General features: G+C 41.7%; 1 protein-coding gene across 1 annotated transcript in view; it reads left to right on the plus strand.

Annotated features, from left to right (window-relative positions):
* The window catches only part of LOC126198590 (uncharacterized), a 294,161-nt gene that overhangs the window by 249,019 nt on the left and 30,624 nt on the right, over positions 1–14,518 (plus strand). The window contains exon 5 of the mRNA XM_049935039.1: positions 9,460–9,720. Within this exon, the coding sequence (XP_049790996.1) occupies positions 9,460–9,720 (261 nt within the window). The remainder of the gene's footprint in view (positions 1–9,459; positions 9,721–14,518) is intronic.

Raw genomic sequence — 14,518 nt, forward strand, 5'->3', positions numbered from 1 at the left:
GGAGGGCAACGTGGAGGGTAAAAATCGTAGAGGGAGACCAAGGTATGAATACACTAAGCAGATTCAGAAGGATTTAGGTTACAGTAGGTACTGGAAGATGAAGAAGCTTGCTCAGGATAGAGTAGCATGGAGAGCTGCATCAAACCAGTCTCTCGACTGAAGACCACAACAACAACAACTGGTTAAATTTGAAAATCCCAATGAGAAACTACATACTTTTGCACACAGAAGTCACAAATTAAATGTCCGATTAGGCCGTTAGAATGGCTACAATAAAGGATAGAGGAAAGATTGACAAAGATCCAATTTACGCCACTAACGGGGCATGTTGCAACATACCAAAATTTTACTGAAAAGAGCCTTCTCACTTTGAAATATCTGACATGACAGAAGTGTCTTAATTGTGTCCACAGTCTGCACACACGTAGTGGGGCAGGAGCTTCTTTTGTGGGTCTGGTTTGCCTAATAAAATGGTGATAAATATTTGAAAAAGATTGCTCCACGATCCATCCAGAACCTGTGGCAGCACCAATGCATCCAAAGGGCCCGTCACGGATAATATGATCTTTAAAATTTTTTCTTGGAAAAATAATCATGGGTGGAATGAATGTCCCCCGTGCACATGTAGCAGCTGCTGCTGTTACCAATTCTCCACGTTCAGCAGTTTCACAACTTCGTGTACAACTATCCTGTTTGGCTTCAACACTGTAGTTACAGCTTTTTCATCCATGTTCCGTCCGCCCCTGGTCGCTGAGTGGTCAGCGTGATGGAATGTCATACCTAACGGCCCGGGTTCGATTCGCGGGTGGGTCGGAGATTTTCTTCGCTCAGGGACTGGGTGTTGTGTTGTCCTTATCATCATCGTTTCCTCCCCATCGACACACAAGTGGCGTCAACTCGAAAGACTTGCACCAGACGAACGGTCTACCCAACGGGAGGCTCTAGCCACACGGCATTTCCATTTTCATCCGTGTTCCAAGTTCTGGAAGGGGGGAGAATGTGCCGAGGGTAAACAACTCGTAATTTTTGGAAAAAAACTCACCAACTTTTTTCCAATAGATGGTGTCATTCTTCCCAGACTTTTGCTTTCAGGTTGTCTGATCGAGAGATCGGTGTTTTTGTGCAAAAATGCTGATAGCCAGTCGGCCCCGGCTATTTTCTTTTGTGCCCAAGATGATGGCATTCTCATGTTTAAGTATTTTGCACAGAGAAATCCTAGTTTTAGAACTTCCTCTTTTGTCAACTCGAACATAATTTCGCTGAATCTCAAGATATAGTATTTTTTCCTGACTGTCTCTAAATACTTTCATGAGGTTAGAGTACTCACAAGTAATATCCGTCTGTCACCTTTTACTTTTTGGTGAAGCGAGAGAGAGTACAATAGCAAATATTAAACTGTTTTGCCATTTTTTAAAAAGAATAATCGCTTTTTCCTCCATTTTATTGAACTAAAGTGACTGATCTCTGCACTACATTTAAAGGTGTCCAACCTTTTTCTGTTTTGCGTTTTTAATGACGCATTTTCTTTACCTGAAAGTAAAAATTTAGACTGAATAAACGTAAAAGTACAAGAACAAGTAAAAGAAAATCATTACATTACATTATCATAAAAATTCGACCTAACCAAGAGTGGGGTAAGTTGAAACACTGTGTTGCAACATGCCCCACTTAGCATCGCCACATAAATCATAAGTAAATACCCCGTCAGAGACTTTAAACTAAAATCAGTTATTACATTGTTAAACTACAAATAGCAACCATTTATCAGTTGTAAAATCTAATAGTTGTCACCGAACGTGTGATTCTATACAAAACGTTTTTTAAACTGTAAACTGTTACTCACCACTGACAATTTTGATCAGAGAAAGAGAACACAAAGAAAAACGTCTTCTCGCGCAGGCTCTGACCATCACAGTGAGGATAACACGCAGTTGAAAGTGTCCCCACACGATGGCAGCACTTGAGGGAATACTTCGTGAAAAAATGCAGATGTTGCAATTTCCCCTGCTGCAATATGCCCCTCTCTCCCCTATACTATTTATTTACAAGGTGTTCGGAAATTCCCGTTACAGACTTCTAGGACTTGTAGAGGAGTATGAGTATATCATATGTTGAATAGCAACCCATGTTCGGAAATGTATAATTTCCGTTCAAAAACATTTTGGTTGAGATGTGTAATGCGTCCACGTCTGCAAAGGGAAAGAGAAAAGTCGCAGAGTTGCTTGTCCTGGTACGCTATAAAGTACGCAGGATGATGTGTAATATGGACTACTTTTTGTAGGAGCGTATGCAACGTTTAAGTTACGGGACTGTTGAGAAAGAGGAGGATCAGCTGGCACGAGTTCTGGCAGCTGCACTAGAAACTGAAGAGACACCTGGTGGAACGGAGAATGTGTACTAGAACATGCTTCGTAGGGAATATGTCTGTAACATCGTTGATGGTCGCCACATCGAGCCGCTGTTATAACACATCAATACTGTTCTGTACGTACATTACGATAGGTACTTTTTTTTTTTTGGAATCATGCAAACACGTAATGTTGAAGCGTTCATGAAGACAAATGAGCATGAGTGAAAAATTGATGTTTTGTTATGTTTGCTTCCGAATTGTTTTCTAATAATTTTACTGCGTCACGCCTAATTAAATACGTCAAGCAGAAGTGAATGAATTAAAAATCTGATCTGAAACCGTCGTAGAGCGGAAACGGTAAGTATCCGGACATTGCTTGCTATTCATAGTATTATGTACTCAGTCTACAAGTAACAGGAATTTCCGAACATTCTGAATAATAATTAAACAGGGTTGTGCACGTAAAATTTGCTCTGAGTACTAGATTATGCATTGTCGACCGCCATTTGTCACATATTTTTTCGACGCTGTTGTGACTAAGTTTTGTATTATCAGTTTCTCTTCATTATATAATTATTACATATTTGTCTATTTGTTGTATTTGCTGTTGGTGGGCAACAATTCATGCGTGATAGGCGAGCACTCTCTAATCGTGGCCAGTTTTCCGTGTGACATCCAGTAATATCATGTGAATTTACAAAGACGTGCAGAAATGAGGATCAAAGGACTTTAAAAGGTAGAAAATGGTTAAGTGCTGATTGTCTTGATCTAGATTCAGTTGCATGTAGATAGTCCGTCACATGTATAATGTTGATAGAAGCATCGGTCGCGTAATGAGGTGTCATCCGTTGAGACAGCTGTATTCTTTTTTGATAAAATGCCCATTGTGGTTGTATTTATTAGAGTACCGTAAAATTGGGCGACTTGGAGATCCTTTAATACTTTTTATGACATAGTCTAATGCAAATGCGTACTGTGGCGTTTAATTTCCAAGTATATAAAATTTTATAGCTTTATTATTTAATATTGATAGCATTAAAGGTTTTATTAGAAATGAAGTATTCGGAACATTGAATATTAATTGCCGCAATGTTGTCCCTCCTCAGCTCAGGATGACATAGTGACTTGAAGTGTATGACAGAGAACTTAGAGTTAAATTTATCTTAGAAAGAAGGTCAGCGTTGGCCGTAATATTGATGGTTTATTGATAGCAAAATCGATTTTCTATATCATAGTGATCATCTTCAGTGTTATGGTGTACAAATTAAACACGTAGGCACTGGTATCGAGTTATTATCAGTAACCAAAGCTAAGAAATCATCACAATAACTCCATGGAGTCGCCAATCAATTAAATTCATCTGTCGGAAAAATGAGGTGATCTAGTATTTCTGTATGATACACAGTTGTAGCTTTGTTAAAAGTACCAGCACGTAGTTTTGTGCTATTTCATCCACATACAGAAAAATATTTGTCGCAAAGTTTGCCACTTTGGTGACTTAAATTTTCGTAATTTTCCTAAAATTCTTATAATTATAGGTCTATCATAACTGAAACAAAATGAGAACGAAAGAAGAGACAGAACTATATGAAACAATATAATTAAAGACAAGTTTTCCACACTTACTCACGCATCTGTTCAGTGGAATTGTATGAGAAAGAAAGCAGATCCCAACACTTACATTGTAACACAGGTTATTCTTTCAAATTGTTAGCTACTTACGTACAAATTCATTGGTATAAGAGGAAAAAACGAGGGAATTACGTATTTAATACAACATTCTAAGCAACTGCATGCTTTATTCATAAAGAATGTCTTACTGCGAAATATCACTTTCTCTTCTTTACTAAACCATTCACAAAAGTGCCTAATTTCACTAATGAGACTTGTTTTCTACAATGACAATTTCAATAGTCACACTTGATTCTCAGGCATGTGTGCTTTCACCATCCAACGGAAATAACTTTCTTTGTTTTCTAACCGCTGAAGAAATTTTTTTGTAAAATTTCATTGTGACTCAGAAAAACCGACAAATAACATATTTGTATCGGTTTACCTTTACTTAGTCATTTCTCAAAGTTATTGGCAGTAGCAGGAAGTTCCGAAGAAATCTACGAACATGTTTTTGCATCTCCAAACGAAATGGCTTTGGAATCAACTCAAGTGTAATGCACGTACTTGTAACTTTCGTCTCTAACGACAGGAATGTCCACGAACGCAATGCAGCAGAGCTGTATACCATATGTAGACCTGAGTTATAATACTTAAACATAAAAAGCTGGAGCGCGTTGTTGTCATAAACTGATGCATCAGTCACAAAATTTCCCAGTTTTACGATAGTTTATTGAGGTGTGGCTGCTCACTGTTGAAGAGGTTCGATTAATTCCACGATCTTGGAACGCAGATGCCTCATTATCTGGAAAAAGGCAGTATGAGACAAGGATAAATGTAGCAGTTAACGGATTACACGAGTGAAATGGGGTAGGGGAGTTTAAGTTAGTTACATGTTCTATGGCTCATTTTTCACTGTATACCATAATGATGTGGAATAAGTCGTTTTACATCTACATCGCTAATTAATTTGTACATGCGCTCACATGCTTGTTTTCCTACGGAATAGGAGAACTTGTCAGAGAGAAACTTTATCAGTTTGTTATTGGGTTTTACTTTGCTCTCACTCAGGTGTTTTATTACTGGGTAATTTATCAAAAATTTTTGTTTCAGCGTTGTGCACCCCTCTTTGTTCTAAAGACAATATCGAGTAATGAATGTCATGTTTCCTTGTTGTATTGTAATTATATAACTTATGGTTTGTTTTGAATTGTAGTGGATTATTTACAACATAGTTCATGAGGCAATAAATATACTGTAAAGCAGTACTCAGAATGGCCAACTACTTAAACTGGTCTCTACAAAATGATCGTGGCGAGCACCACATATTATTCTTACAAGTTTTTGCGCGGTGAAGACTTTCTTTCTTAAAGATGAGTTACCCCGGATCATTATAAAATACGACATTATTCAATGAAAATATGCGAAATATGTCTCTTCCCAAGATTTAAAATAATTGTAATTGCAAATGTAGCTGAGCTAAGTTGTTTTAGGAGTTCCTAAATGTGTTTTACCCAATTTAAATTCTCATCAATATGTACCCCTAAGAATTTTTAAATTTCAACCCTATTTATTATTTCCTCTCCGTATGTTACACTTATCTTTGGTGTAGTACATGTAGATATGCAGAACTGAATACCTTGTGTCCTTTTAAAACTGATCGTGAGACCACTCACTGGAGGCCAGTCAGTAAAGAACTTTGTTCACCGTTTCTTCTGTTTATACACATATGCTTGGACTGATTGCAGTACTATTGTTTGAATTGCTAAGTACAAATTTCTGGATACTTTTCGCTGGGTTTGACATTATCCATTGGTTGGCTATACTATCAATCCCACAAAACGTCAATTTATCTAGGAGAATATTGCGATTCACGCAGTCAAATATGTTAGAGAGGTCTCAGAAAATACCAACCTTGCAACACATATGGCTTACTACCTACAAAAACGTAATGTGAAGGTAGGGTACCTAAAGCGACTTTAGGATACGGGTGGTGCAGGAAGCGGTGGCATAAAAACAACAAAAAGTGGCCAAATCCCTGGTGTTTGAAGTTAGCTTAGGTTAGGTCGCTAAAAAGTAGCACTTATTATGACAGTTGACCAATGGGTATGGTTGTCGGGGTTGCGAAGCTTAGAAGAGAATGGCATGACCATCTTTCAAATCTGAAGGCTATCCCTTGTCGCTGAAACACTTCTCCCATGCCTGTTGTTGTTCTGTTCATTTCTTCATAATTTTGGCACTTCGTCGTTGGCAGTAGATGTTCAACTATTTCCTTTCTTGGCACCTCTCTGGTTTTGTTTGCCAATATCTGCCGTAGCGGTATCTGTATTACAACGTTATTATAATTGAAGAAATATCGCAAAAGTTTCTTTTTCCTTTCTTGCACGTTTGCTATGAGGATTCGCTGTTCATTGTTCTCTTTCAGAACATTATAACTGGCCTTCTTTCCGTGTAGCTGGTCCTCTTTAGTCTTCTCTAAAGCTATATTACCGTTACTTCGAAGCACTTTCTGTCAGCTGTCAGTCGTCGCAGCGATACAGGAGCACACTCTAGTTGAATATTTTGAATGGTATTATCTCTTTTGTACACTAAAAGACTTGTTCACACGTAGGTGTGTTTATTCGCTGAAAGAGCGTTTAGGTATTGCAGTCGTTTTCTAAATTGCATGATGCATCTGATGTGTACTGTAAGTAAAATCAAAATTTTAGAACTTTTGTTTTTTATTTCTCTCAATCTGGATGTCAGGCGATTTATCATTTCTTGTTGTTTACTATAAAAGTTTTGACTATTAATTTTAAGTTCATGTTTCTAAATAATTGTAGAAAATTTAGAAATTATATTTTGCATACGGTTTCACCATCAGCTATTAAGGTAATATCCTCAGCAAACCTTATTCAGAGAATGGGAATTCCAGAAAAAAAGACGATTATTACAAATTTTCGTTTATTTATGACACAATCAATTTTTTAAGACATTATCACAACAGGTTTCGGCCTAAAATAGCCACACCTTCAGGAGGTTTGAGGGTATTTGGTGAACAAAGTTTCATGCATTGTCGACTGAACTAATTTCCTCTATTGTGTTTACTTGACAATGCGTGAGGATTTGATCACCAAATACCACCCATAGTATCTGAAGATGGCTGATGTTGCCTGAAACCTGTTGTGATAATGTATTACCTTTTTTTCTAATATTGTCCTCAGCTGTTTTGAAATAATTTGTGTTCAAGAACCTTCAACATCGCAGCGTGTCAGCAATCGTTCGTTAATATATTAAAAAACTACAAACCCGCCTCGATTGCGTAAAAAGCACCTAGTGTTAACCTAGGTTTCGGCGTAGATAACTACACCTTCTTCAGAACAGTAAAACCCACAAGCGCCTAAGAAGACCTTTGTCAATGATTAAAAGAACATCATAGCTAAACATTTATAAACGAAAAAAAGGAAAACACAAACAGTACAAATGTACAAAGTCTAAACCACTACTTAACTTAATGGTGTAACCTCCACCTCACACCGGCCTATGTTCGATGGGCCGTGATCAGCCATAAATTGCAGCTACGAATGGTCGCTCACTTACACGCCCGACCCGCTACCTATGCACATGCGCAAGACAAGGGAAGTTACTTAAATGCGCATGTGCATACGAATACGTGAAAGTTTATACATGGGTCGTGGCTAAATAGCCCTTATATTCCCAACCGTGGATCAACGTATATCAAAAAATACAATGGACAGAATAAGTGACGAGCTGAATAGGAGATGAAGCCTAAAAATAACCGCACACGGTTGCTTATGCTAGGAAAGGAACATATATGAAGCTACCTATGACAACAGGAGGAACTCTAAAAAACTATTCCTAAAGCCAATAGTTGGCCTGGGGGGGGGGGGGGCTGAGAAGACGTAATCTAAAGACGTCGTGGTAATAAAGATATAGGGATAAAACGTGAGGTGTTCAACGGGCTAAAGTCACCTTCATCGTAAAAGGAAATGAGGAAAAAAGAAGAAAAATGAAAAGCTTGATCAACCGCGCTCGCCAATCAGCGCACGCAAGAGGGATAGCTGTAACTCTGTGAATATTAGAATGAAAAAAGGCCATCTAATGGGCTTACGGATGAGCCGAGTCTGCAGGTATAATATTGTCGGAAAACGTATTCTTCCGAAAAATATCAAATTTAATGCGGTTGTCAACCACAGTTAAAGTGAGGGCCAAAGAATTAGCCACGACCCATGTATAAACTTTCACGTATTCGTAGGCGCATGCGCATTCAAGTAACTTCCCTTGTCTTGCGCATGTGCATAGGTAGTGTAAGTGAGCGACCATTCGTAGCTGCAGTTTATGGCGGATCACGGCCCATCGAACATATGCCGGTGTGAGGTGGAGGTTACATCATTAAGTTAAGTAGTGGTTTAGACTTTGTACGTATGTACTGTTTGTGTTTTCCTTTTTTTCGTGTATAAATGTTTAGCTATGGTGTTGTTTTAATCATTGACAAAGGTCTTAGGCACTTGTGGGTTTTACTATATATGACGGTAGTATCTGTTCCCGAAAGAACACATACCGTGGATGACTTGTGGGTTTTATTGTTCTGAAGAAGGTGTAGTTATCTACGCCGAAACCTAGGTTAACACTAGCTGCTTTTTACGCAAAAAGGCGGGTTTCTAGTTTTTTAATAATTCGTGTCCCCATACTTTGATTTTCGGTATTTTAATACAGTTCTTCTAGCTTTACAGTGTAACTGCCTATCTTTCAAGATCGTTAGGAGTTTTTCCCAGTAATTTCAGTCATATGCCTTTTACAGATTAAACAACGCTATGTAAGCTTCACTATTTCATTCTAACTTGTGCAGCAAACTCTTGAGTACAATGATAGCTTCTCTGATGAATATTTTTGGTCCAAATACAGGCTGAGCGTCCTCGGTTGTCGAAGACGATGGAGAAATGGTACCAAGCTGCCTTGTGACTGTCCACCGCCGAGGATGTTTGTTGTGGATGTCAGCATTAGTCTCATCATTGTGACATTTAAAATTATCCCTGAAAATTAAATGTTCGAAGATATTTCGACTGGACACCTGCTAGTCATCTTCAGATGAGCCATCAGTCTTCGTGGCTTATCTGAAGACGAATCGCAGGTGTCCAGTCGAAATGTCGTGGAGTGCAGTTTACGATGACCGGTTGCAATGGCGAAATCTCTCTCATAGTTTTCCAGTTAAGGTCTGTTTTATCACCTCTAAGATGAGCGAGTGAGACAGTTCCGCTGAAAATATTCAAAGATGACTGTGCCATAGTCAGAGACCTTCGGAGTCGTCGGCTGATCAGTGACAGTCACGAGGACATTTATTGTCTGCTGGTGGCTTTGGGGCTGGGCGTGTAGTCAACATGTTTCGGCACCACCGGGCAATAAGCCAGATAGTCAGCAAAGAATGGAACAGGTATCAGTGCAGTTACGGACGGCACGGTGTGGCTGCGCTGACGGCGCGTCCCGTTTGTCTGTTGCAGACGCTGGAGCGCAGGGCGCGGCTGCCCGCGACACCGGGCGCCTCCGAGCCGCGGCAGGTGGCGGCGGGCTCTGCGCGGGTGCTGGTGGTGGACCCGGGCGGCCTGCGCACCGTCTACACACCCGCGGGCGCCCGCCAGCCCGCAGCTGACGCCGACGCCGCCGCCGCGGCCGCCGCCGTGGCCGCCACGCTGAGCGGCGGCGCCGCCGCGCTGGGGACGGGACTCGTGGCCGCGCCCGCCGGCTGGGTGCTGCCGGAGGAGGTAGCTACACTGTAGCCCCTGTCTAGTGTCTAGCCGCTAACACTCCACTGCTTGCTCCACTGTAATATGTATCGATCTCTATCGCTTTCCACCTTTACATCAAGTCTTCCGGTCCAGGCTGTATAATAATTAGGTTCCTTTCAGAGAGAATGCTCCATAGATGACCGTCATATACAACCGCTCGCGCGAGCAGCTCGTGGTCGTGCGGTAGCGTTCACGCTTCCCACGCCCGGGTTCCCGGGTTCGATTCCCGGCGGGGTCAGGGATTTTCTCTGCCTCGTGATGACTGGGTGTTGTGTGATGTCCTTAGGTTAGTTAGGTTTAAGCAGTTCTAAGTTCTGGGGGACTGATGGCCATAGCTGTTAAGTCCCATAGTGCTCAGAGAGAGCCGCTCGCGCGACGAAAGTTCCTTACCCAAAGACCTGAAAGTTGCACAAGTCACACCACTATTCAAGAGAGGTAGTGGGAGTAATCGACTTAATTGCAGCCCCACATCGTTAACGTCGATATGCAGCACGATTTTCGAATATAATATTGTTTCGAACCTTATTAATTATCTCGAAGAGAACTGTCTATTGACACACAGTCAACCTCGATTTAGAAAACAGCGTTCTTGTGAAACGCAACTAGCTCTTTACTCACATGAAGTGTTGAGTCCTATTGTTTCGTATTTATAGATTTCCAATAGGCTTTCGACACTGTACCACACAAGCGGCGTGTAGTGACGTTGCGTGCTTACGCATTCGCGATTTTCTGTCAGTTCGTAGTAACTGATGAAAAGTTATGGAGTAAAATAGGAGTGATTTATGACGTTCGCTAAGGTAGTGCTATAGGCCCTCTGCGGTTCCTTGTCTATATAAACGTTTTAGGAGACAATCTGAGCAGCCGTCTTAGGTTGTTTCCACATGATGCTGCCGTTTATCGTCTAGTAAATGATTCAAATGGCTCTGAGCATTATGGGACTTAACTTCTCAGGTCATAACTCCCCGAGAACGTAGAACTACTTAAACCTAACCAACCTAAGGACTACACAAACATCCATGCCCCAGGCAGGATTCGAACCTGGGACCGTAGCGGTCGCGCGGTTCCAGACTTAAGCGTCGTCTAGTAAAGTCATCAGAAGCTCATAACAAAATTGCAAAAATATTTAGAAGAGGTATCAGTATGGTGCAAAAATTTTCAATCAATCCTAAATAATGAGAAATGTGAGCTCATACACATGGTTGCTAAAAGGAATCGGTTTAACTTCGCTTACACGGTAAATCAGTCAAATATGAAGGCCATAAATTCAACTAAATACGCATGAATTACAGTCATGAATAACTTAAATTGGAAAGAAGACATCAAAAATGTTGTGGGGAAGGCAAACCAAAGACTGCTTTTATTGGTAGAACATGTACAAAATGTAACAGATCTACTGGAGTGCCTACATTACGCTTGTCCGTAGTGTTTTGGAGTACGGCTACGCCGGTCGGAGTGGCCGAGTGGCTCTAGACGCTTCAGTCTCGAACCGAACGACCGCTACGGTCGCAGGTCCGAATCATGCCTCGGGCATGGATGTGTGTGATGTCCTTAGGTTAGTTAGGTTTAAGTAGTTCTAAGTTCTAGGGGACTGATGACCTCAGATGTTAAGTCCCATAGTGCTCAGAGCCATTTGAACCAAGTACTGCTGCGCACTCTGGGATCCTTACCAGATAAGTTTAACGGAGTGAAGCGAGGAAGTTCAAAGAAGAGCAGCACGTTATTATCGCGAAATAGGGGAGAGAGTGCTACTGACATGATACGGGATTTGGATCGACATAATTATAACAAAGGCGTTTTTCGTTGCGGCGGACTCTTCTTACGAAATTTCAGTCACCAACTTTCTACTTCAGATGCTAAAATACTTTGTTGACGCCGACCTACATAGAGAGCTACGATCATCATAATAAGAGAACGGAAATGAGACCTCTCACGGAAACGTTTATGCGGCCGTTTTCTACCGCGCACTGGAATAATGAAAAATTATTGTGAAAATGGTTCGATGAACCCTGTACTAGTAACTTAAGTGTGATTTTCAGAGTATCCATGCAGATGTAGATGAAAGTGTGTAACATACGCAGCAATATAAAGAATAATTTACCGGATGGAATGTTACTCATGTACACTAGCGGAGTGGTAACTTCAGGACTATCTAGGAATGAGGACGTCCAAAGAGAGTGTTTGAAATGGAACACTGATTTTTCAAATATTTTGCGCTCGGTGTAAGAGGGCTTCGCTCCGTCGGTAGCAAAATTAAAATCTCAGCGGGCATCCGATGATAGTTTGGACAGATATGTTGCGCACCGTCTGTAGTACACCCTCCGGTCGTCTGACCTCGCACTTTTCAGTTCTGAGGGCACAGTGAGCACGTAAAGATGTTGACAAGTATGGAGTGCGTGCTGTCATTGGATTTCTTATTGCTTAGTGGTACCACCCCATTTCATGGAGCCCACATGATGTAACCGTCACCCGTGACAGCAACGTGCGGCGATGGTACAGGAACTTTGAAACACGACGTACAGACGTTCATGTTGTAATCGCGTAAGAAGGAACCGAGCATCAACCGATGATCTTGTTTAGTGAGTGGATTAGACGATTCGAGAAGTTCGCCTACGGGGGACAATTCAGAGCAAGTGAAGGCGAATGTTGTCATCATGGATTGTCCTTCTTCATGACAGTGCTCGTCCCCACGCTGCAGCGTTTGCAATGGTGTTTGATCACGCATCATACAGCCCAGACTTGGCTCCATCTAATTTTTACCTCTTTGCTCGTAAGAGCCTTTGGCTACGGGGGACAGCATTTTGACACAAACCGCGCCTTGCAGACAACGAGCTGCAGACCAGCATAAAGAATTGGCGGAAGAAACAGGTGGCTGCCTTTTGTCATATTGGCATTCGAAAGTGTGCACAACACTATGACAGATGTCTAAGTCGGAATGGCGACTATGTAGAGAAGTAACTGGACGAAGTAGCTAAACGTTGCAAGTAACACAGTTTTGATTTTCACTATGGTTTCCATTTCGCGCCCTATAGGAACTAGAAAATCGCCCTCTACGACTGGGGACCGTGGGTTGTACCTGTAGAACAGACCACAAGCCGGTCAGGGTGGTCTGGGCTGGTGCCGAGAACAATTAGGAAGCAGAGACGAGAAAAGACGTCATGCCGAGCCCGTCTGTAGCCCCACGCTCCAGCCGTCTCTGGCAGTCAGCACTTAAATTTTCTCGCACTCTCCCCATTGGTCAGCCAATCATGACGCGTGGAAGTCTGTCAGTTAGCTTTCTTTGCAGAAACACGAATCCTTTGTTGATACAATCACTCTCCTTTTCTCTTGAGCCTCACTAGTTGTTACACGAGTACAGAAGTGAAATTTAAGTAGAAAATTTTTTTAAATTAACAATAAAAATCCCCGACTTGTCTTACACCGGCGGGATTATCTCCACAGCCGTTCTCTTGGAAGTGCGTTTACGCCAGAGAGCCTTGCACATACAAGAAGTCGCCATGCGCCAGCGTATGCCTCCCGCGTCATAGAACACGTATGTGTTGCTGCACTTTTCTTGCTCAACAAATGCGAGTGCGTGTTTCCATTCTCACCTACCTATAAACACGCAGGCTGTTTGAGTAAGCAAGATGTCCTCTTTGGTAACGGAAACTGTCACCGCAGTCGTTATACTTTACGACAAAGACGAAATCATAGAAAGAAGCCCACGAATGTGATAATTGGGGTTGGGTTGTTTGGGGGAGGAGACCAGACAGCGAGGTTATCGGTCGCATCGGATTAGGGAAGGATGGGGAAGGATGTCGGCCGTGTCCTTTCAAAGAAACCATCCCGGCATTTGCCTGGAGCGATTTAGGGAAATCACGGAAAACCTAAATCAGGATGGCCGGACACTGGATTGAACCGTCGTCCTCCCGAATGCGAGTCCAGTGTGCTAACCACTGCGCCACTTTGCTCGGTGTGATAGTTAATATATATGTAATGCATCTGTGAGCTTGGTGCAAGACAAATTTGGTAAGAAGCATTATGTTTAATAACTGTACCCGAGATTTTAAGGAAATAAACACTGCTTCGTCCAGTTAAAATGGCAAAAAACACAGACATGTGTCAAAGGAAATACAGCGACTATATCAGTGGCGACAAGGTTAAGACAGATGTTTCCAGTTCTCATTACTGGGTACAATTATCCCAGTTTGAAGTTCCATTTCAAGCTCTCTACGACACAGAAATCTGACAACATCCCAGAAGTTCTCCTGGCTTTGGTGAAATTCCTGCAAAACTACGTTCACCGTGGTTTGTGACCACTTAAAGTTTCTGTATATTTCATGCCTAGCGTTTGCAGTAAACAGTTAAAGAAGATGCTAATATGTGTTCATATTTATAGACCTGGAGCTCGGTAGAGGTATATGGAAAGGAAACCCAGAAACGGTAACGTACTATGTTTACAGGTTCACCAGTCAAATCCCGTCGTGTTTTGAGGATGTCTGTGGGGGTGGGAGGCTCTTATTTTGTTAAAAGCGTTTAATTTAATTCTTTAGTTCCTTCTTCAATTATCTTCAGCATCCCAACTCTAGAGAAGTATGGTTTGATATTGTGTGAATTTTCTGGCACTATATGGGGGACTTAGGGCGACAAGCGTATGGCTCTGCAGCACCTACACAACAGTGAATCGGCTGTTTCAGTTCTGACGACAATTTCAGAACAGAATAGTGGAGAGTCGCACTTCGGTTGCATGCACCGACCCTTCTCGGATGCAAAGAGTGCAAAGCGTGCGCTCGGTGGC

Source organism: Schistocerca nitens, chromosome 8 (assembly GCF_023898315.1).
Source record: "Schistocerca nitens isolate TAMUIC-IGC-003100 chromosome 8, iqSchNite1.1, whole genome shotgun sequence".
Lineage (NCBI taxonomy): Eukaryota > Metazoa > Arthropoda > Insecta > Orthoptera > Acrididae > Schistocerca > Schistocerca nitens.